Source organism: Myotis daubentonii, chromosome 18 (assembly GCF_963259705.1).
Source record: "Myotis daubentonii chromosome 18, mMyoDau2.1, whole genome shotgun sequence".
Classification (NCBI taxonomy): domain Eukaryota; kingdom Metazoa; phylum Chordata; class Mammalia; order Chiroptera; family Vespertilionidae; genus Myotis; species Myotis daubentonii.
In genome coordinates, this window is record NC_081857.1 from 4,917,474 (window position 1) to 4,938,845 (window position 21,372).

Genomic DNA, 21,372 nt, shown 5'->3' on the forward strand with positions numbered 1-21,372 from the left:
TGACCTTTATCCCAGTCCGTTCTTTGGGGTTCTGCCAAGATCACCTTAATATATGCCCAATGTGTTCAAGGTCTGGGTCAAATCACCTTTTCCAAGAGTTTCCACAGGCTGACTCCATCCTCCCGGGGTTACTCCTTTGATTGACTTTTTACCACTGACTCCTCAGGGTGAAATCTTCCTACAGTCTGTGTTTGCTTCCTAAGCTTGTATTCTCTATCCAACCAACTAGGTAGGTAACAAGTGTTTTGAAGAGCCAGAGTGGTGTGTTTTATTTTTGTTTTATTTTCTCCCCCACAATGCCCACCATAGTGCTTTCTTGAGTTTGCCCAAATGGTTCTGAACTCAAAAGATAGTGATTATTCAGTTATTCTAAAAAGTGTCACCAAGTTTTTAATTTCTCTTAACAACTTGAAAAAATCCCGGAGAACTAATGCCGTGTTTCCTCTGACCCTGTGTATCTATGATCCGCTCATAGCCTCTCTTTCCCGACTCCTCATTTCCAGTGACGAATAATGCTCAGGTTGTATCTGTTTGTTTCTTTTTCCAAGTCGTGAGGCCACTGTGAGTCACTAATTTCTTTCCCATAGCAACCAGTTATTACATAACAAAGAGTGGAGGATACGGCACAAGTTGTAATTTCATCTTCATGACTTCAAAGAGAGGAATAAAAATACATGGTTTTATTTCAAAATAAAAGCGGTTTTAACATTTCTACACAGATCAGATGTAACCCAAACATTTTATCCATCTCCAAAGTGATTTTCATATCAATTAATAATTCATATTAATATTCATGTCGACCTGTCTGGGGAGGATGAATCATAATCGTTATCATGATCATTTCCATTTTATGGAACAGAAACCAGACTGAAGGAGAGGTTGGGAGTCTGCTCATCTTGTTTCCAGTTTCACCTCTGACTCGAACTAGCCGTGGCCCCAGGCAGGTGGTTGAAACATCGTGGCCCTTTCTCTTCATGCAGTGGGTAATGAGGCTGGATCTCTGCTCCATTCTCCTCTCTCCCCTTACTGCTACTCGGCCTGATTTCCTTGCCTCTATTATACCTCGGTAGATAAGAAGAGATCCCGCCCATTTCTACAGTAGAGTGACCTCTTGCAAATTGCAAATGTTGGACTCATTGTTAAAAAATTATTAAGAACTTCAAGAGCGTGACCACAGAGCATTAAGTTGGCCAGGAGCCCCAGACTGACTGGCATCGCTGCACTGGGCCAGTGGGTACCAGCTGTCCCTTAGGTGAGCCTATGTTTGAAACAGTGCCACGTAATGTCAGCTGGAATGAAGCCAAAGTTCCGAGTTCTATGTTTAATGACCCCTAATGCCGAACATCCGCATTGTGCCATCAACTCAAGGGAGAGCAGGTCAGATTCATAGGCCAACGGGGCTGCTGAGAAGATGCTTACTTGCGTTTTCCTCGTGGGGGGTCAGAACAATCTCTGTCCTGTGGGTACGACAGGACATTTGAGGCTTTCTTCGTTCACACGATAAGATTGCTTTTCTCTCCACTGTCCAAAAGTCAACATTAAAAATCCTCATTTGTTTCCTTTACTCTTAAATCAGTGTGTATGTTTTAAAATAATTTTTATGGATTTCAGAGAAGAATGGAGAGGGAGGGAGAGATAGAAGCATCAACGATGAGAGAGAATCATTGATTGGCTGCCTCCTGCACCAACCCCACTGGGGGGTTGAGCCCGCAACCGAGGCATGATGGGGAATGACTTCCTGGTTCATAGATCCATGTTCAACAACTGAGCCACGCCGGGTGGGCCATAGATTATGTTTTTTAAAGAAAAATGTAGGAGTGACAGCTACCCAGGTATGGTTTTAAACATTAATATCTTTTTTATTAATATGTTCAGGGTTTAAAGGAACTATGTGAAGCATGTTAACTACTTGAATAGAATATTACTTTATAGAGCAAATTTAATCATTGTGAAAGATAAGCCATTTTCTTGTTGGTTCTTGTTATTTTCCCATTTACATTCAAATTAATGCAAAAACACCAGCTATCATCTCAATTAATGGTAGCCAGGAGTTACATTATAAAAATTTCACATATAAAATTTTATTCTCTAATAGAGAATTTAACATAGCTATAAAATACATTGCCCACTCTAAGTGGCTTGATACGTTTAAGAGTCCTTCCCGTCTCTCTGAATATTCAATTCTAGTAAATATCACAGCCGAAGAGCTCCAGGCGAAGGGCAATACTTTGATTCCACGTTTTCGGAATGATACGGATAAACCTGGAAATGATTGGAGGGTTGAAAAAGTTCTTCACATGCCCTTTGATATTACTATTTCCTTCAAAAATCTGAAAGCAAAAGATGAGAAAATCCTTAATGGTAGTATAATGAGTACACAAATCTTACAGTTAATTTTAAAATTATTTTTGTTCAAACCGAAGGCATCCAAGAACACAGACAACATTAACACAGAGATGACCCTCAATGAAATCCCGCTCCAGACAGGCCTCATTAGGAATTCCACCTCCCCAGTGATCTGAGTTGAAGTAGAGGAGGAGAAAACATTTGATGCTGTATGAGCAGCTACAAGCCCAGCTCTGCCTTCAGGCCCTTTGCCACTGAGTGACTTGGAGCCAGTTACTTAAGTTTTCTGATTCTCGATTCCTCGTTGGCAAAATGGGGATAATAAAATTTTACCTTATGGAAGTTGTAAGAATTAACAAAAGTCTGTAAACATATAACAAGTACCTAGTAAGTGACAGACAGTGGCACCAATACATGGTTAGCTCTTACCAATATTTAAAATAAAATGCTGCCAAAACCGGTTTGGCTCAGTGGATAGAGCGTCGGCCTGTGGACTGAGAGGTCCCGGGTTCGATTCCGGTCAATGGCATGTACCTGGGTTGCGGGGATGTGCAGGAGGCAGCTGATTGATGTTTCTCTCTCATCGATGTTTCTAACTCTCTATCTCTCTCCCTTCCTCTCTGTAAAAAATCAATAAAATATATTTTAAAAAATATTTAAAATAAAATGCAACCATGCGTCTATAGTCCTCCTTTTTGGATATACCCTATAGTTTCAGCTAAACTGTGTCCTTGCTCTGTTTTTGTTTTTTTGGGGTTTTTTTTTTGCTTGTTTTTTGCATCCCCAGCAAGTTTCCCATGATTCACACACAGCAGAAGCTAACCCACAGTTTGTTTCTGACAATGATGCTTATTCTGCTAGGAGGACATCCTGGTACAGTGAGAAATAAACCAAACCAAACCAAAGAAACAGCCAACCCAAGGGCTGGTTGTTATGGCCATGGGTGTGTGATCAGTCATGAACAACAAGCATATTCAAGGCAACGCTAATGCAGTGGTAGAGTTTCTGGACCCCTCTATGGACTGCATGTTTGTGTCCTCCCAAAATTCATATATAAACTTTGATACTTTATATAAAACTAGAGGCTCGATGCACGAAATTCGTGCAAGAGTAGGCATTCGCAGCCTTGGCAGCTGCAGCCCTGGCTTGGTCCGGAAGGATATCTGGTCTAATTAGCATATTATGCTTTTATTATTATAGATAAGTGAGGTAGTATTAGGAGTTGGGGCCTTTGGGAGGTAACTAGGATTAAATTAAATGGAATTAATACACATAATGAAGGGGGGAGGAGACCTGGGAGCTCTCTCTGCATGGACTCAACAAGGCAGGCCACGTGAGGACATAACAGGAAGAGGCTCTTACCAGAACCCGACAGGGCCTGCACCCTGATTGGGACCCAGCCTCCAGGAGTGTGGGAAATAGGTGTTTAAGTCAACAGCAGCCCAAGCTCCATCTCTCTCGATCAGAGGTAAGGATGTTTCACATCAGACCCTGCAGCTTTGTTCTCACTGCTTCACAGGGGGCTCAGTCAAAGCAGGAGGCAATGTGCATGGTCCCGGTCCCAGGACCAGTTCCCTGCAGAGCTAGGGTTTAGAGGGGGGACCTGCCAGCGTGTATTTGTCCAATGCAAAGAGCTATCTGCAAATGCAAGGTACCATTCTCATCACAGCACCGTTTTCTAACGGCTTCCTTTTTGCCCGGATACCACCCTGTACCTTGTCCACCATGGAGGATTTCTGCCTGTAAGGCTTCCATTCCACTCCCTGGTCACTGTAGTGGACGGCGAAGCTCTTCACGTACATTTCAGAGGAGAGGGACTTGCAACCCTGCGTAACAATCGCAGTTATCTTCTTGATTTTGAGCAGATCGATTTGTAACCACTGCTTGTTGTTGTTTGCCTGTGAAGATGAGGAGAACACATGGGTAAGACAGATGCCAGAACCTTCACTTTTTTTAGACCAAGTTACTCAGAAATGCCAGAGCTCCAAGGGTTTCTTTTCTGTCTCATCCCTTACGACTCCTCGAAGCCTTCCCTCTTCTGTTTGTTGCTACAACGCGTATGCTCACTTCTTCCGGAGTCGTTCACACATATGCAATCATGATCTGGGTCCATCTTTGTATCCCTTTGTCCCTGAGGACAGGGACCGATGAGTTTCGTTTCTATGCACTTATCACAGAGCATTGCACACAGTTGGTGTTCATCAAATATTTGTTAAATAAAAAAGTAAATTAAATTGACTTGGGAAAAATATTCAACCGATAAATTATATTTAAGTGTTATTCTGGTAAGCAAGTTGGTTTAAGTGCTATGATGATATTACTGATTACTGAAGGGTTACCTGGGAAAGAATGGAATAGTATCCTGTCTTTATTTTAGAAAAGCCCACTTTCCTTTCTGTTGTTAATGTCCAATAAGAGACATAGTCCAATTTCTTCTTTTCAGGTATTTCAAATACACTGAGAGACTTGATAAAGCTAGACCTAGGGTTTGATATGCACAGTAATTGTCCCGCCTCTGGCCAAATAAAATGCCTAGATACATGCTTAGTGCTATGCATGTGGAGGAGGAGGATCAGAGGACAGATTGAGTTTTAGAGTAATCTGAGATGAATTTTCAATTCTGGGAGATTTATCAAGCCCCATAGCCTCATTTAGATCTATCTGAAATAATGAAATAATGAATATTGATATATTTGTCTTAACATCACTCATATGCGCATGCCTGTATACACATATGTATACACATGCATATGTATATAGTCATATACCTTATATATCTCTAGAGAAAATTAATTGGATTAAAAGTATTGTATTGGATGATTTTTATTAATTCTGTTATACCCTTTAGTGGCATTTGGTGGTATTGTAGTGTCTTCAAACCAAGGTGGTATTAGTGAAGCAGAATATAGGTAGCTAGAGGGGTTTTCTAGGCATAACTTTTTTTTAGGCATAGAAGGGGTAGAGACCCTTCCAGTTGAATGCATGCCTATATATGTCTCACTTAGATTTTCATCCTCTCTAAAGAGACCCTATAAACGCATTTCATACTAATAGGTTAAGCGAAACAAATAATTGTGACCTAGAATTCCAGATTTAAAATGACAGCATTAAAAATTAAAATTAGCATTTCTTCTTTGGAGCCTTTATTATTTCACAAAGACTAAGAGCATATTGTATTCTGAGCAAGTTTTTTTAAAAGGCTGGACCATGGAGGGTGGGGGACAAGGTTGCACCATGAACAAATCTAAAGTGTCATCTGGGAAACACCTTTCTTTTTCTCTCTCCTTAACCTTTTACTCTTATTTTTATGATTTTTTAAAATTACATAAATGTAATGTGACATTATTGACTTTATTATTTTATCTTTTTGGGTCTCAATTCCCCCCTCTGCAGAATTGCAAAATGAGGTGTTTGGGTTGGAGGAAGGAGCACTGAGCTGCCTATGGGGAGAACGGGATTTCTGAGGAGAACAAGAAGTCTAAACAAAAGTATTTATTTCATCTCCTTTGTGTTGAGATTTGAAAGGAAAAATCCAGATCAGATACTTGCTGTTCTAACATTCTGGTGACCCTCTGAAGGTCCAGACATGAGTTTCAAGGCCTAGATACTGGTTCCCAAAACTATCTGTACAGGGCCCAAGGTCTTCTAGTCACTCCACCACCGTCTCTGGTGACCTAATTTAAGGACAGGAAGTGGCAATCCCTAGCAAGTCCAGGGAATTGCAGTGGGCACCTTAAGGGAGGGTTAGGAGGGGAGAAAACAGGGAACTTGGATTAAATTGGTTGATGGGATTGTTCTCATTTCTGATGTCATTCTGATGTCTCAGGTCAGTTGAAGAGTGCAATAAAAGTGAGTCAGTTATTAAGTTACCCTAAAATTGTCACCTGAATTACTCTGTCGGTGATATCAGGGGCAATATAAAAGCTGTTTCTCCAACTTAGATCACTGTTTTACTTCCTGGTTTTGCCCCATTTTACTATGCGGCCAATTGTCTAAAGCAAGCGTTTCAAATCGCAGCTGGTGGGCCGCATGCCTTGAGGCATGTGGCTTTTTTATTTTTTTAATTTTTTAAATTTTTTATTTATTGGTTTTTTTACAGAGAGGGAGGGAGAGAGATAGTTAGAAACACCGATGAGAGAGAAACATCAATCAGCTGCCTCCTGCACATCTCCTACTGGGGATGTGCCTGCAACCCAGGTACATGCCCTTGACCGGAATCGAACCCGGGACCTTTCAGTCCGCAGGGTGACGCTCTATCCACTGAGCCAAACCGGTTTTGGCAAGGCATGTGGCTTTGAGTTTGACATGCTTGGTCTAAAGGAATGTCACCAAGTTCTCAGAAAAATTGGAACAAAAGAATTTTAATGGCACTCTTAAGAAAATGAAAAATATTGCTAAATGGGGGCATGGTGGAGGAAAGGAAGAGATGATGTTGGAAATCTAAATCACTTAGTGCTAATGTAAGTTGCCTCAAAGAGGATTTGCAAACTACAGCCCAAGGCCAAATCTGACCTACCACCTGTTTTTGTAAATAAAGTTTTATTGGAACTCAGCCGTGATAATGTTTATGGTTGCTTTCCCGCTACAACGAGAGATGAGTCGTTTTGACAGGAAATGTATGGCTCACAAAGCCCAGAATATTTATTACCTGGCCCTTGACCACCCCTGGCTAAATTAAGATTCGACGAAGAACTGCAAAGATGATGATAACTTCTCTGTGAGTCAGCGTTAGAGCGAAAGCTTGCAGGTTAACAGGTATGCTCGTCCTCAGGCCCAGGGTCACAACCTGCAGAAACAGGGTGTGCTGTCTGGCTTCCCAGGCCCCCCATGTTCCTTTGTTGGCTCCTGGAAGCTGAGAGAACTGTGTTAACAGGGAGATTCACCTTGGCTTGCCAGGCATTCACCCGGCCCTGGGCATTCAGGCGGGCACGGGCGGGTTCCCAGTAATCTCCCCACCAGGACTTTTTAAACGAGGAAGCTGTGATTTGCGCGTCTTCTATCTTCCCACTTTCCACACCCAGTGGGGTGGAGCATCCTGGTGAGAGAAAAGTAATGGGATTAGTACGCACCACCAGTGCTCCCTGTACCCCATTTTGTGTGCAGAGGAGGGAAGGAATACTGTTCCTCAGAGTGCCAGCAACAGCAGCCATCACAACAATCAACCGTGTGGATGAACAGAGCTGACTGTCCCAAACTACTGCTGACATCAGACACCACACGGGAGGAAAACAATGATTTATGGAGCTGTTCCAAGGAGTGCGGCTGCCTGTAGGAAAGCTGTATTTCATTGGAGATGGTACAAGCCCCTGCTACCTGGGCACTGGCACAATGCCCATCCCTCATCCCTCATGAATATCAAGAGTGTATGTGACATTGCCTGCTCGGATAAGAAACTGGTTCCAAGGTTCGGCTACCTTCTCCACCATGAGCGTGGCTCTTCCCTCCACCCTGAGAGAAGGTGCTGTGGCTTCCCAGCAGGCTGCCACAGCGAGTTTCAGGTGCTTATATAGTGGGCTCTCCCTCCCCTTAGTCGTGAGTAGCCAGGTGGGGTCGGATCAGCCAAGCCCTGGGCCGGCTGCTTTATTCTATTACCCCAGGCCCAAGGCAGGGATTACTTTCTGTATGTGTTTTGCAGTGAACATTTTTTGGAAAGCACCACTTGAAGAGTCAGAGAGGGAGAATAGTTATTATGACTCTCAAACATCTTTGTCCTACATCGTAGAATTTTATTATGGCCACATGTGGTCCCCTACATCTATTTATACCAGAGGTCACATTACATCCCCTGAAAAATAGCGGCTTAACACAGAAGAGGCTTGGGTACCTACATAGGATGTGTAACAACACAGAGCCTGGCTAAGGTTTCAGGAAGTTGGGAAGCAGAGGTAGATTGCAAAACCACTCGCTGGATACTGACGCATGCCGGGAATGTGGCCAGATGCTGTTATTACATGAGTGTCCGCGAGGACTTGGGAAGAGCCAGGCCTAGTTTGAATCTCAGTCCTCTGGGAAATGGGCTGAGGGAGGTCATTCTCAGCCGGGACCCTCCCTGGGGGTCAGGGCGGAGACCATGTCATCCAGGCGCTGCTCACAGCGATGGCACCCACCCCCTGCCCGGGAGAACCTGTGTCCCGCTGAGTCACCGTGAGTGTTTACCTGAGTGGAACCTCTGCTTCCCAGAACATTGCTTCAGGAGCCTACGTGATTGAAGAGAACTGAAAGTCCTTCCCCTTCTCCCGCACCTCCTGACCTGGACTCTCTGAGCGGTGGTAAGATAGTCACGCATCTTGGTTCCTCACCATTAATCTCACAGCCTTGCAGCTCCAGGCGCAGGGCAGGTCTGTGGTAGAATCTGGTTGGATAGACCCTAATGTATCTTGCCACAATCGGTGGGTCAAACAGATTTTCTTTTACTGTAAAGGCGTCGGAGTTGCCATCAAAATACTAGAGGAAACGAGATAAGCTTAGTTATGCAAAAATTCTCTGTAAAGTGATCTTATAGTAAAATGTTGGTGTAATTTAATATGATGATGTTAAATTTTCATGTGGCCAGAACTAAATCAATATGGTCTTAAAACATATTGAAGGATGCTCCCACTTTAGGAATATGGGACAGATGTACTTTTCCCGATTCCTCCTGTTAAGCACAACTAAAACCATGAGAACGCTCTGGAAGGGGGAGAGAAGATGTTAAAAAAGGCAAATCTCTAACAAGACCAACAGACTGGCTAGAATTCTAGGACCCTAGGAACAACATGGTCATGGGCTCCAGACTTGGAAGAGAAGAAGCCAGCAACCAGGAAACACCAATGAGCACAGACAGAAACAGCCCCAGCACAACCCTGCTTTCTCTAGCCTCAGAACCAAGAGAGGGCAGCCCAGCACGACAGGGCTCTTTTAGACAATCATTGCTCTCCAGCAAGCTCAGCTCCACAGAAACGACTATGGCCTCTCCTCATCGAACAGCAGCGAAGGCCAAGGGCGGAGCCTTGACCTCCATGGGCGTGAAACTGCGATGAGCCACCTCTGTGCCCTCACTGGGGTGTGTCAGAAGGCCAGGTGGGGGCCAGCTCCTACCAAGGATCCCACCGCTGCAGTGTCCGTGGAGAGCATCTCATCCCACCAGCAGCAAAGAGGAGGAGTCCCTGGCAAGTGGGCAACCTGGGCTGGACCCCCTGGCAGTAGGAGGCCGTGCCCCATGCGCTTCCCCTGCCAGAGCAGCATGAGATATCCAGCTGAAACAGAGGTAGGCGCAGACTAAGCAACCAAGTAAGCAAGACAGAAAAGAGAAATACGGCAGAAAGAGTAATGAGGCAAAGAGCCAGTTCTTTGAAAAGATGTTAAAAAAGGCAAATCTCTAACAAGACCAACAAAGCAGAAGGAGAAGAGACGCAAATGACCAGCACCAGACGTGAGCAGGCAGTCTCACCGCTGACCTTGCAGACGTCAGAAGGGTGATAAGGGATGGACAAGCAACTCCAGACATGAATATAGCAATTTAGAGGAAATGGATCCACTCATTGAAAAAACACTATTCCGACTCACCCAATAAAAAACAGATAATTTGAAAAGCCCGTAACTGCTGAAGAAATTTAATTTGTAATCTTAAAACTTCTGGAAGAAAAATCTCCAGGCCCACATGGTTTCACTGGTGAATTCTGCCAAATGGTTAAGGAACTAACACCAATTCTAGACAATCTTCTCCACAAAATAGGAAAAAAGAGCACACTTCCCAATTTAGCTTGTGAAGCTAGAATTACTCTGATATCAAAACCAGAAAAGACAGTACGAAAAAATAAAACTACTACATACCAATATCTCTCATGAATCTAGATGTAAAATTCTTTAAGCTAGAGACTCTCACTGAAATCTATGTGCTCTCTCTGATACTGATTAGTAAGAGCCATCATTTAGGATTTTGCTTATCTATCCTAGAAATACCTAAGTGATAACATAGAAAGTTAGTCATGGAGAATATAGAAAATTGGAAAAAAATTAATAACATCAGAACTCTTGATGGCATATTTTTAACCTTAAGCACCAGATCAGATAGATGCTCTACGCTGCCATACACCATCTGCCAATCTGAAAAGTCTGGGTATTTCGTTTGATGAAAAAGTGATTTAAAAAAAAAATATTTTATTGATTTTTTATAGAGAGGAAGGGAGAGGGATAGAGAGTTAGAAACATCGATGAGAGAGAAACATCGATCAGCTGCCTCCTGCACACCTCCTACTGGGGATGTGCCCACAACCAAGGTACATGCCCTTGGGCGGAATCAAACCCAGGGCCCTTCAGTCCGCAGGCCGACGCTTTATCCACTGAGCCAAACCGGTCAGGGCGATAAAGTGATTTTTAAAAAGTTTTGTGGAGTTTTGAAATTTCAGAAGTCAGGCGTATCCCTTTAATTTGTAATGTACAGACCCATCATTTTACCACTTTCCTTCATTAGGCCCTAGAAAGCCCTCCGTGTTTCCAATGCCTAGAAAAGTACTTTTACAAAAGCAAAGAGTCATGGTCACAGTCATAGTGACCATCGGGTGGGTCTGGAGACTCTGAAAGAGATGTGCACACTGACCATCACATTCCTTGTGCTGTTCCCTTTGAAAATCTGCCAGTTGGTCTGGTCGGAGCTGTAGGCCACACAGAACTCGGTGGTGAAGTAGGACTTCAGGTAGTGTTTGGCGCCTTGGGACTGGATGCCTGTGAATACGACTTCCCTTTGCATGTCCACCTGCAACATAGCAAAGCCACTGAACAGAACTGTCCGTGTCCACAAGTCACACGCCACCGCAATTCATTGCGCGACCAGCCAGCTTTCTTCAGCACTAAAGAGCCAGCACCTCAGGTTTTACTTAGCAAACTAATAAAATGCAGTCTGTATTTGAGCACAGAGGACCTGAATCCCAGGTCAACCACTAACAAACTGTGCTTGATGCTGAGAAGTTAGTTAACCCCTCTGTGTCTCAGTTTTTTTCATCTGGAAGATGGGATATTATTAGAACCAATCTCAGAGGGTTCATTTTAAGGATGTTATCTATTTAGAATATTACCTGGCACCTAGTAATTGCTATTTCCCCTAACAACATTGCAAAGAAGCAACAAGAAGTTATTAAATCAGTGTCACTTTTACTATTACAACTAAAGGCCCAGTGCATGAAATTTGTACACGGGTAGGGTCCCTGGACCTGGCTGGCGATCAGGGCCAATCAGGGCTTATCGGGGCCTTCTGGCTGTTGGCCAGGGCCTTCCTTCCCTGGCTGCCGGCTGCTGGCCTGGGCCTTCCTTCATTCTGCACCGCCCCCTTGTGGTCAGCACATGTCATAACCAGCAATCGAACTGCCGGTTTCCCAGTTGAACTCCAGAGGGGACAATTTGCATATTAGGCTTTTATGTATATAGATAGCAGTAAATCTTATCAGATTAATGTCATACCTGGATCCAAGGTTTAGAGTCAAATTCTGAAGTTTTTTCTGTCATCCATGCATTATATGATCCACCATTGTTTAATCTTGCTAATTTGGGCTCCCAGTAACCTAAATCCAAAGGAAGAAAAAATGTATTCTGAATTAAACACACACACACACTTAGCAATTTCTCAAGCGAGTTCAGTCCCAGTGGAAAACCAGATCCCGGAGGGCCTTCTGTGTAGTTAGAAGACCAGGCAGGTGGCACACGCTCAGGATGGCTTAGCCCAGGATGACGAAAGCTTGGCTTCAGGTCTGTGCTTGGCCAGCTGCCACCTGCCACCCACCCCCTTTCCTGGATACAGGTCGTGTTTATCTCCTCTCAGTTATGCAAATTACTGTGGCCGCTGCTGAGTGTGCCTGCCTACTAGGAAGACATGGGAGGGACTTATGGGAGCCTCACGGTCCCTTGCAATTGACCCCTTGATCTTGGGAAGGGCTCTGAGCAGTGAGGACAGTTAGGAGGAGTTCCTGACACACAGTGGGGCATCAACGAAGTTTCTCAAATAGATGAGTGGTGGGCACAGCCAAGGGTCCTATTAATGGGGACTCTAACACGTGCCCAATGAGGCCCCGTGAATCTGGCTGGAACATCATGTGTGACCCAAACCAGAATGGGAATGAGTGGGGAGAGTCTTGGAAAAGGGCACATGGTCATGAGAGCAAGCTGTGTCCTCTTGCCCACTCTGCTGAGAGGTCAGACTGCCTATGGAGAGGGACCACGCTCTTGGTCTTTCCTGGGAGAGACTCTTTAGGAACATCCTGCACCAGAGGGGGTGGCGGCAATAAGGGTGCCAAGTGGCTTTAGCTCCTGCCACAGCGCTCCTTCCTGTACCAAGAAGCACCCCAAATAGAGCTGCTGTGCTATGTTGTGGTGGAGGAAAGCCTGGAGAGGAGCAATGCCCAGATTCTCCAGGCCCGGCTGGCATGCCTGGTTGTGCAGGCTGTATCCTGCACAGTGGGGGAGGTGCCTCTCACAGACTACGCTGCTGCTGCTTACCCACAAACTCCGACGCCTTGATCTGGGTATCAGCTATGAGGCCTGTGCTTAGTCCCAGTGGCATCTTACATTCTGCAAAAAAACAGGACAAGGAATAATGTTTGGTTAGAAAGTACATTTAACAACGCCTAACTCCATGGCTAGAGATCATACTTGTGGTGGGTCAGTAATTAGATATTGTTACCTGCCTTGCATAGCACTGACTTAAATGCATCTGATCCTAAAATGGTAAGTGTACTAACAAGACTGGTACTTTAATAGACATAGTGACACCCTATCGAAAAATAACTGAAATCCTGAAATGCAATTTGTTTTTAAACCAATTTCTGTCTGCTTATATCTTAAAACAAACCACTTTATAGCATTAAGTACTAGCCCTCAGGGTTATTGACAACCTGATTGCATCCCTGGAAGGAATACCAGCGAAGGGGATGCAACCACTGAACCATCTGGATGTTGACACCATGCTTGGCACTCAATGGGTACTTGATCAATGCTGGCTGGCTGGCCGGCCGGACAGACAGATGGAAATTTGTCCCGAGTCCTGGGATGCCAAGTCCAGGGACTCTTGGGGATTGCTGAGCTCCTCGTATCTTTTCCTCCTCTGTGCTAGGAGCCTGGAGGATTTCTTACATGCACTTTCCAGGGGGTCACACATCATGAAGGAGGATGCTGTATGCTGGTTCCCCAACTGGGAGGAATGCCTTTGGGCCGAACCATTTGGCTTAAGTTTCCTGGATGACTGATGTTTGCAGTATAATCAGACCGCGGCCAGAACGAAAGCACCAGTGCCACAGAATGTGCCTTTGTCATATCAGAGCTCCGAGTTGGATGTTTCCTGTCTAAAGGTCAGCAGTATTCTAGCAACAGGACTCTCCTGCGTAAAGGGTCCCGCGGCTCTTGGCTGATACCTCTGTCTATGATGAGAAATGGCGTTTGCATCCCTGCTATCTGGTTTTCTCCGACCTCCGTGTTTAGGAGCCACCAGCCAGGTTTTGATGCCTTCATTTCAAGAGTTTTAAATGAACCTAAAATTGAGAGTGAAGGACAACATTGCACACTCAAAGATTAACAGGTTACTATTTGGCAGCGATCAAAGGATCCTAATATCCCTGCATCCCAGGGAGCTTTAGGATAGAACTTAAGTGTTATCCACTCATTTCTGTGCAGGACTAGAAGTGTAACAAACAGGTCACACACACACACACACACACACACACACACACACACACACGGACAAATAAATCACCCAGAACCTTAAAAAATAAAGCTTTCATTTATCTGAACAGAATGTTATGGGTTAACATTCACATAACACAGCTTCACCGTCCTAAGGACCAGAGCAACCCGGAGTGACCCATCCCTGGGCCTCAAACACTTGTCCATCTTTCCTTTCCCTCTCTTTATCCCACTAGCTTTTCTTTTTTTCATACAAGAAACTTAAAGTGAAACATCTCCACATTTCAAATGTTTGATAAAGTTTACGTACGTGGGTAGAGCATGCATAACTTGTTTCAGGACACCCGGAAAGAATGAGTTTCTGAAACCTCTGCTTATCCATGCTCGCGTTGGCGATTACTACTGCCAGTTAGTACTTCAGTTCTGCCAGCTACTGCTGTGAGCATTTCCCAGGCGGTGAGTAAAGATGAAAAGCTGATAGACACCCCTCAAACAAGATTGTGAGTAAAAATGAAAAGCTGATGGTCACCCCCGTTGAACCCTAAAAAGATGTCCAGCCTTTCCCTCAGGGACGAGATCCTTAGGGTTGAGGTTTAGACGGCCAGCCCACCCCAGCCTCTCGGGGCTTCTCCTGGGCTCCTGGGCGGCCGGCTGGCCTGGTCTCCCTGGTGACAAGTAAGGAGTGTGTCTGACTCAATCGCCTCTGTCCCTGATCTCAATGGAATGGGCTTTATTAGTGGGTCACTGGCACGTTTGAAACAAGCAAGAGCTCTCCCTTTCCAGACCCTGAGCCAAAACGGGCCCATGGGACTCGTGTGCTTCCTCCTGAGGCTGACTCACAGGGCAGCTCCCAACCCAGAGCCCTGCCCGGGACGCCTCCCTGAGCTTCCCAGGCAGTGCTCAGCTGGTTCCTGGGTTTCCTGTGTCCACTGCAGCGGAGAATCAGTGGCATCAGCCTTCTCACACACGCATACCTACACACACATACACACACACACCTACACACATACACATATACGTACACACATACCTACACACACATACACACACACACCTACAAACAATGCATTGGCACATAAGAATCCTTTTAGGTGACTAGTTTGTTTAAACATTATTATTTTGCACACCAAAAGCTATAAATACCCCTGTTATTCTTTAGCTTTCATAATCATTAAAAAAATTTTTTTTTCTCCAAAGAGCCTCACGAGTTGGTTTGAGATGAAGAATCCTATAGTTACTTACCCAAAGATGTCAGGGTGATAGAGTAGAATTCAAGAAATCAAGACCCCCCCCCCATCCTTGCAGCCCTGGCAAACGTCCCTCTCGCTCCCGTAGGCTGCCTGAGCCCTGGGGGAGGGGGCCATTCTGCCTGTAAGCCCCCCCACCCCACCCCGCGTGGCACAGAGCGGCTGGGAAGAGCTTGCACCGAACATGGTTTCTTTGCCAAATGGAGTCAGGCCACACTGTTAGCTGGTGCCGCAAGCAGTGCGAGCCCTCGCCGGCCTTTTACACCCTGAGTGCAGCTCTGGGGTGTGGCTTTGCCGGGATCCACGCAGAGCCCATCTCCACCCTCAGCAGTAAATGCCCAGGGAGAGGAGAGGACTTGGGGACGCTGGGTGGCCTCCTCTGGCCGTGGTTTAGCCAGGACCTCTTTTCATGGCCCAGATCTTTACCAGGCAGCAGGGGCCAGACGCCGAGCTGGTGCTGCTGAGTGCCGTTTTCCAGCAGGGTCTGGCCGTGAAAGTGAACCACGTGGATGTCCCGGGAGCCGCCCAGGTTCAGCAGGTGCAACCTCACCCATTCCTGCTCGTACATCCTCAGGCCAGGCAACTTGTAAATCATCCCGTTGATGGCTGAAAGGACAGAGGACGGCAACCCATTAGAATCTGTGTGCACAGGAGAGAGGCTGCGAGGGCCTAGGCGGGTCTCCCTCTCCACCAGCTCCTCCATCAGCCTGCAACGGGGGTGGGTGAGCTCCTCTCCCAGAACTTTCTCTGTCTCTTCCCCAGACTTTCCACGGCTCCTGTCTGTACTTCACCCACACAGCCTTTCCATTTACAGTTTGAAGTTTCCTTTGCTGCTAATAGAAAAGGCTGATGTGGCCAGATAAGGGAACTCTAGTGTTTAGAGGAGAGAGAGTAAGTCAGGGGGTGTGCAGTGCCACCCTCAGGCCCCCTAAAGTCAGAGATAGAACCAGGCCAAGTCAGGAGGTCGGACTTCATCTCTACAGCACCCACAGCCGAAGAGACTCATGCTAGTTCTCTCATTCACACGCCAGCTGCTCTGCCCCCTCCCAGCTTGGATGCCCAGGGTTCTGAGATGCAGCCACTCTCCCCTCAGTGGGGTCTATGTGTGTGTGTGTAGCACCTGGTACATCAGATCTCCTTAAAAATACTACTGTATTTCAATGATAAAGCTTAGTGCTACCCCGCATTTAACTGGGACTAAAGTGAGGGAAGCTTTTGTTGTTGTTCTTGTTGTTTATTCTTCTAAAATTAAAGGCACCACTGTGGAATTTCAGGAGCCAAGCCAGTGAGCTGTTGGAGGGAGAGGAGCTGAGAGCACTTGGCTGCCTGTGTTATTCACCTGTGCTTGGTGCCACCGGGAGCTGCTGAATACTAAAGCTGTTATTTCTGAAAGCACAGGTGGTTGCTTCTCCTACAGACATCATTTTCCTTTAAAGGTCAGGAAACAGTCTATTAAGCACTTAAATTGCAGAATAATGCTAAGTCCTCGTCAATGTATGTTTAACTGAAGCGCACTGGCTCATTGCTGTGGGTTTGGGTTTGTTTCGTGGCAGCGCCGTGCCTGTCTCTCAGAACCTCTCGAGTTTCTTTGCCTGGAGTGTCACCTGCTGGGCCCCCCAGGCCCCCCGAGACGTGTAGGGACCTGGCTTCGTGGTCGCTCCTGGTTTCTCAGAAGCATCTCTTGCCTAATCTTTGGAGACCTAAGGGCAGGTGTCCCTGTCAGCCCGACTCCCAGATCAGATCGAATCAGAGGAAAATACCATGGAACGTGTGGGAGGGTTCTGCTTCTGAGGATCCATGTCTCCAGGAACTTTGGTGTTTCTTGTCATAGTACCAGCTCTTCTTTTCATCAAAGACCATGAAAAGCAAGATGAACTCCCTCATGTCCATGGGCATTCCGCTCTCCCTGTTCAGCGTTCCTTTCCGGCAGATCACAAGGGGGCCTATCAGGCCCGAGTGGATGTCCCGTTCCTGGAAGACAGCGGGAGGAATGGAGCACACACCCTGCCAGCACTCTCTCGGCTCTTCCGGCGATCAGTCGTTGATCGCATGGAAGAGGGAAACTTCTTAGAGGCCTGACTGTGAGGAGCACAAATGAGTAGCTTCATAAAGCTGCATCTATGGCATTCCTATCCCCTTCCTTTGCTTAGCTGTTTATCGTGACATGGTCGTCATCATAATGATAATAAAATATTGATGCTATAACAAATACTATTTATTGAGCACTTACTACTATATTAAATACTTTGCCTATAGCCACTTATATAATTCTGACAACAATCCTATATGGTAAAAAGAATTCACTTATTAAACAAATATGACCAACTATGTGTGATGTATGTTGTTATCTCATGTTTAACTTTGGAAACCGAGGCTAAGAGAGGACGAGAAATTTGCCCAGGGCCACACAGTGGGTGACAGGGGAGGAACTGAAATCGAGGCCGGTACACTCTCTACCATGCCCGAGAAGGAAGGGGTCTTGATGATGTAGTTCTTCCACAGAGAAAGAGGAGGAGAAAGCTCATATTCACTCCAGGAAATTGCAAATAAATGCCTTCCTCTATAAGGTGGTCTGTCTGACTGGGCCAGCCCTCTCAGCAACCTTCACTCCTCTTCACTGAGCACACCTTTCTCTCTCACCGTCATCTCTGTAGGTCTGCAGGGAGGTCCCTGCTATGGTAGGTGTGGGGTGTTGGCCACAATCCTTACACCTTCCTCACAAATAGCAAGACAAGCATTTAGCAAGAAATAATCTTCAGCCCTAGCTGGTTTGGCTCAGTGGATAGAGCGTCGGCCTGCAGACAGAGGGTCTCAGGTTTGATTCCAGTCAAGGGCACATGCCTTGGTTGTGGGCTCGATCCCCATTAGGGGGCCTGCAGGAGGCAGCCGATCAGTGATTCTCTCCCATCATTGATGTTTCTATCTCTCTCTCCCTCTCTGAAATCAATTGAAAAAATAAAAACAAAACATCCAAAAGAAAACAAGAAGTAATCTTCACCTTCCATTTAGCAGCCTCGGGTTCTAAGTTAAGGGAATGACAGCACATTGACGGCTGTGCCTACCGTGTTCACTGCTGAGTAGTAGGCCCACGCCCGGCAGGCGGAGCCGGGGTTCTCCGGCCCCGCTCTCCCGGTGGCGTGCCACACGTAGGTGTAGCTGCTGTTGGGCTGAACAGCATTGTCTTCCTGAAACCACTTGAAGGACTCATCTTCATAAGTCTTTCCCTCCGACGACTTTTCATAGGAAAGCCCGTGGGCATGAAGAGAATACGGTCTGGATGCTAAGTTTTTAAAACGAACCTAGAAAAAAACAAGGATCCACAACACACTGAAGCTTAACAAAATGCCAGTTGCCACGGAACTTAGGTACATTATTTCCTCTAACTTTACTAGCATCCTCCGAGATAGGGCCCAAGCAGCTTCCCCCAGAAATGCCAAGCCATGCTTGCTCCTCGCCCAAAACAAAGTTATTGACCTTGTCAGCAGAGGCCATGCTACTGACAGGAGCTCTGGTTCTGAAGGTCATGAGGCTTGGCTTTTGTCACAGCAAGCTTTCTGCCTGCTGCTGAAGAGACTGCACATGTGAATTCAAGTTACCCTCTGGGGACAAAAGGTGTCGTACATCACACGTGAACAGGATAGAGAGAGGTGCCTGGGAGGAGCCATTCAGCTGAATGTTTAGAAAGGCTGGAGGGAATTAAAAAAAGTTTCCTAGGGGAGACGGAATAGTCCTTATAGAATAAGCAGGAGCTTAGCAGAGGGAGAAATAGAATCATAAGATTATTTTTTTTCTCGAGGATTGCCAAATACTTGGCAACTGTCTTGGAGAAGAAATGTCATTATTTATTAATTTTGGAAAAGAAGTAAATCCACCCAGCCAGTGTGGCTCAGTGGTTGAGCATTGACCTATGAACCAGGATGCCATGGTTTGATTCCCAGTAGGGCACATGCCTGGGTTGTGTGCTCGGTCCCCCACTAGGGTGTGTGCTGAAGGCAGCCGATTCATGATTCTCTCTCCCACTCTCTTCCTCTCTGAAATCAATGAAAATACATTTTAAAAAAAGAAAATAACTAAATCACCCATAGCTCTCTCCTGCCACCATCGCCTTTACAACCCTATGGTGCTGGAGGGAATGACTCACTTGGATCACGTCATCCACCTCAGCTCTAATAACAGGACCAAGAATGCCAAGATGCTCTTCAGACTCTCCCCGAGGGTCCCGTTGGGTGAAAGTGCCATCCAGGTACTTTCGGAAAACAACTTTCTTGTATATGGTGTCCTCTGGAACCTCATCAGTGTCTTCGTTATCCATGTCACTGAAATGATAATGACAGTATTTGTTTACAAGAACAAATGAAAGACCATTCAAAGAATTTAGGAAATGGTCTCTGAATATAGCATCCAGCATAGAGAAGATATTGAGCACATATTTGATGAGCAAATGAATGAAAATAGAAATGACTAAAGACACAACCAGTAGCTACCCAGCTGCCAGTTCAGATACCATTTCTTAGGTAAGTCCTCCCATGAGCCTTTAGGTTAGGTCAAATCTCTGTATAGCATTCCTCCATTTCTATAGTAGTACTATAGTGCATATAGTAAAGTCCTATAGCATTGTAGCATTTCTGTAGTATATACAGTAAAGTATGTATCACTTATTTGTGTGATTATCTGTTAGTATCTGACCTGCCACCAGAGCAGTGGTCGGCAAACTGTGGCTCGTGAGCCACAGGCGGCTCTTTGGCCCCTTGAGTGTGGCTCTTCCACAAAATACCACATGCGGGTGCACACATACAGTGCGATTGAAATTTCGTGGCCCATGCGCAAAAGTCGGTTTTTGGCCTGGGTGAATCTATTTTGAAGAAGTGGCGTTAGAAGAAGTGTGGGATGTTGGTCGGTCAGGCGATGGGAAATGCGGTGCAGGCGAGCCAAGGGATACACAGTGCGGGGGGGGGGGGGGGAAGGCGCATGCGATTCCTGCACGAGTTGAGTGAGCCAGTCAGTCAGCAGTCTCATTGTGCAGTGGTTAGTGCTAGTCGTGTCTGCAAATCGCGCCCGGGTAACTAAAGTACCTACTCTAAGCATAAAGTTACCTGTATTTTTCCAACCAGCTACAAATCCTATAGGTATGTTTGTTATCAATTTAAGAATTGTAATTCTTTTGTGTTGGTGGCTTTATTATTATAAAACTAGAGGCCTGGTGCACAAAAATTTGTGCACTTGGGAGGGTCCCTCAGCCCGGCCTGTGCCCTCTTGCAGTCTGGAACCCCTTGGGGGATGACCACCTGCTGGCTTAGGCCCGCTCCCTGGGGGATTGGGCCTAAGCTGGCAGTCATACATCCCTTTGGCAGCCCGGGAGCCCTTAGGGGATGTCCAGTTGCCAGCGGGGAGCAGGCCTAAACTGCAGTCGGACATCTTTAGTGCTGCTGAGAAGGCAGGAGAGGCTCCCACCACCACCGCTGTACTGGCAGCCATCAGCCTGGCTTGTGGCTGAGCAGAGCTCCCCCTATGGAAGCACACTGACCACCAGGGGGCAGCTCCTACATTGAGCATCTGCCCCGTGGTGGTCAGTGTGTGTCATAGTGACCAGTCATTCCCAGTCATTCTGCTGTTAGGGTCAATTTGTATATTACCTTTTTATTATATAAGAGTGCCTGGCCAGCCTGGGTGAGTGGCTGATGGCTGTTTGCAGGCTGGCCACAGCCCCTTCAGGGTGGGGGTTCCCCCTTGGGTGCCTGGCCAGCCTGGGTGAGGGGCTGAGGGCTGTTTGCAGGCTGGCCACAACCCCCAGCTACCCAAACTCCCAGTGGAGGCTGGCTGAAAGCAGGTATCTGGGATTTGTCTTCTATAATTGAAACTTTGTTGCCATGAACGGAGGCCACAGCTGGCTCAAGGTAGGCGGGAAGCTTGGCTTTCTCCATCACCTGGGCAACCAAGCCTCCTGCTTGCTCCAGCTCTGTGGCTGCCGGTTGCCATCTTGGTTGGGTTAATTTGCATATAGTCGCTCTAATTGGCTGGTGGGCATGGATTAGGGCATAGCAAAGGTATGGTCAATTGGCATCTTTGTCTTTTATTAGTGTAGATAAAACATCTTTTTAGGTTCCCTGTTTGAGATGGCTACGAAGAAGAAGCT

General features: G+C 46.2%; 1 protein-coding gene across 1 annotated transcript in view; it reads right to left on the bottom strand.

Moving 5' to 3' along the window:
* Window positions 1–1,736: 1,736 nt before the first annotated feature.
* F5 (coagulation factor V) overlaps window positions 1,737–21,372 on the bottom strand; it is a 62,092-nt gene continuing 42,456 nt past the window's right edge. The window contains exons 14-25 of the mRNA XM_059675491.1: window positions 19,381–19,555; window positions 18,302–18,538; window positions 17,000–17,210; window positions 15,666–15,845; window positions 13,725–13,841; window positions 12,814–12,885; window positions 11,782–11,882; window positions 10,925–11,080; window positions 8,646–8,790; window positions 7,230–7,381; window positions 4,062–4,244; window positions 1,737–2,330 (exon numbers count right to left, since the gene is read on the bottom strand). Of these exons, the coding sequence (XP_059531474.1) occupies window positions 2,184–2,330; window positions 4,062–4,244; window positions 7,230–7,381; window positions 8,646–8,790; window positions 10,925–11,080; window positions 11,782–11,882; window positions 12,814–12,885; window positions 13,725–13,841; window positions 15,666–15,845; window positions 17,000–17,210; window positions 18,302–18,538; window positions 19,381–19,555 (1,876 nt within the window). The 3' untranslated portion in view covers window positions 1,737–2,183. The remainder of the gene's footprint in view (window positions 2,331–4,061; window positions 4,245–7,229; window positions 7,382–8,645; window positions 8,791–10,924; window positions 11,081–11,781; window positions 11,883–12,813; window positions 12,886–13,724; window positions 13,842–15,665; window positions 15,846–16,999; window positions 17,211–18,301; window positions 18,539–19,380; window positions 19,556–21,372) is intronic.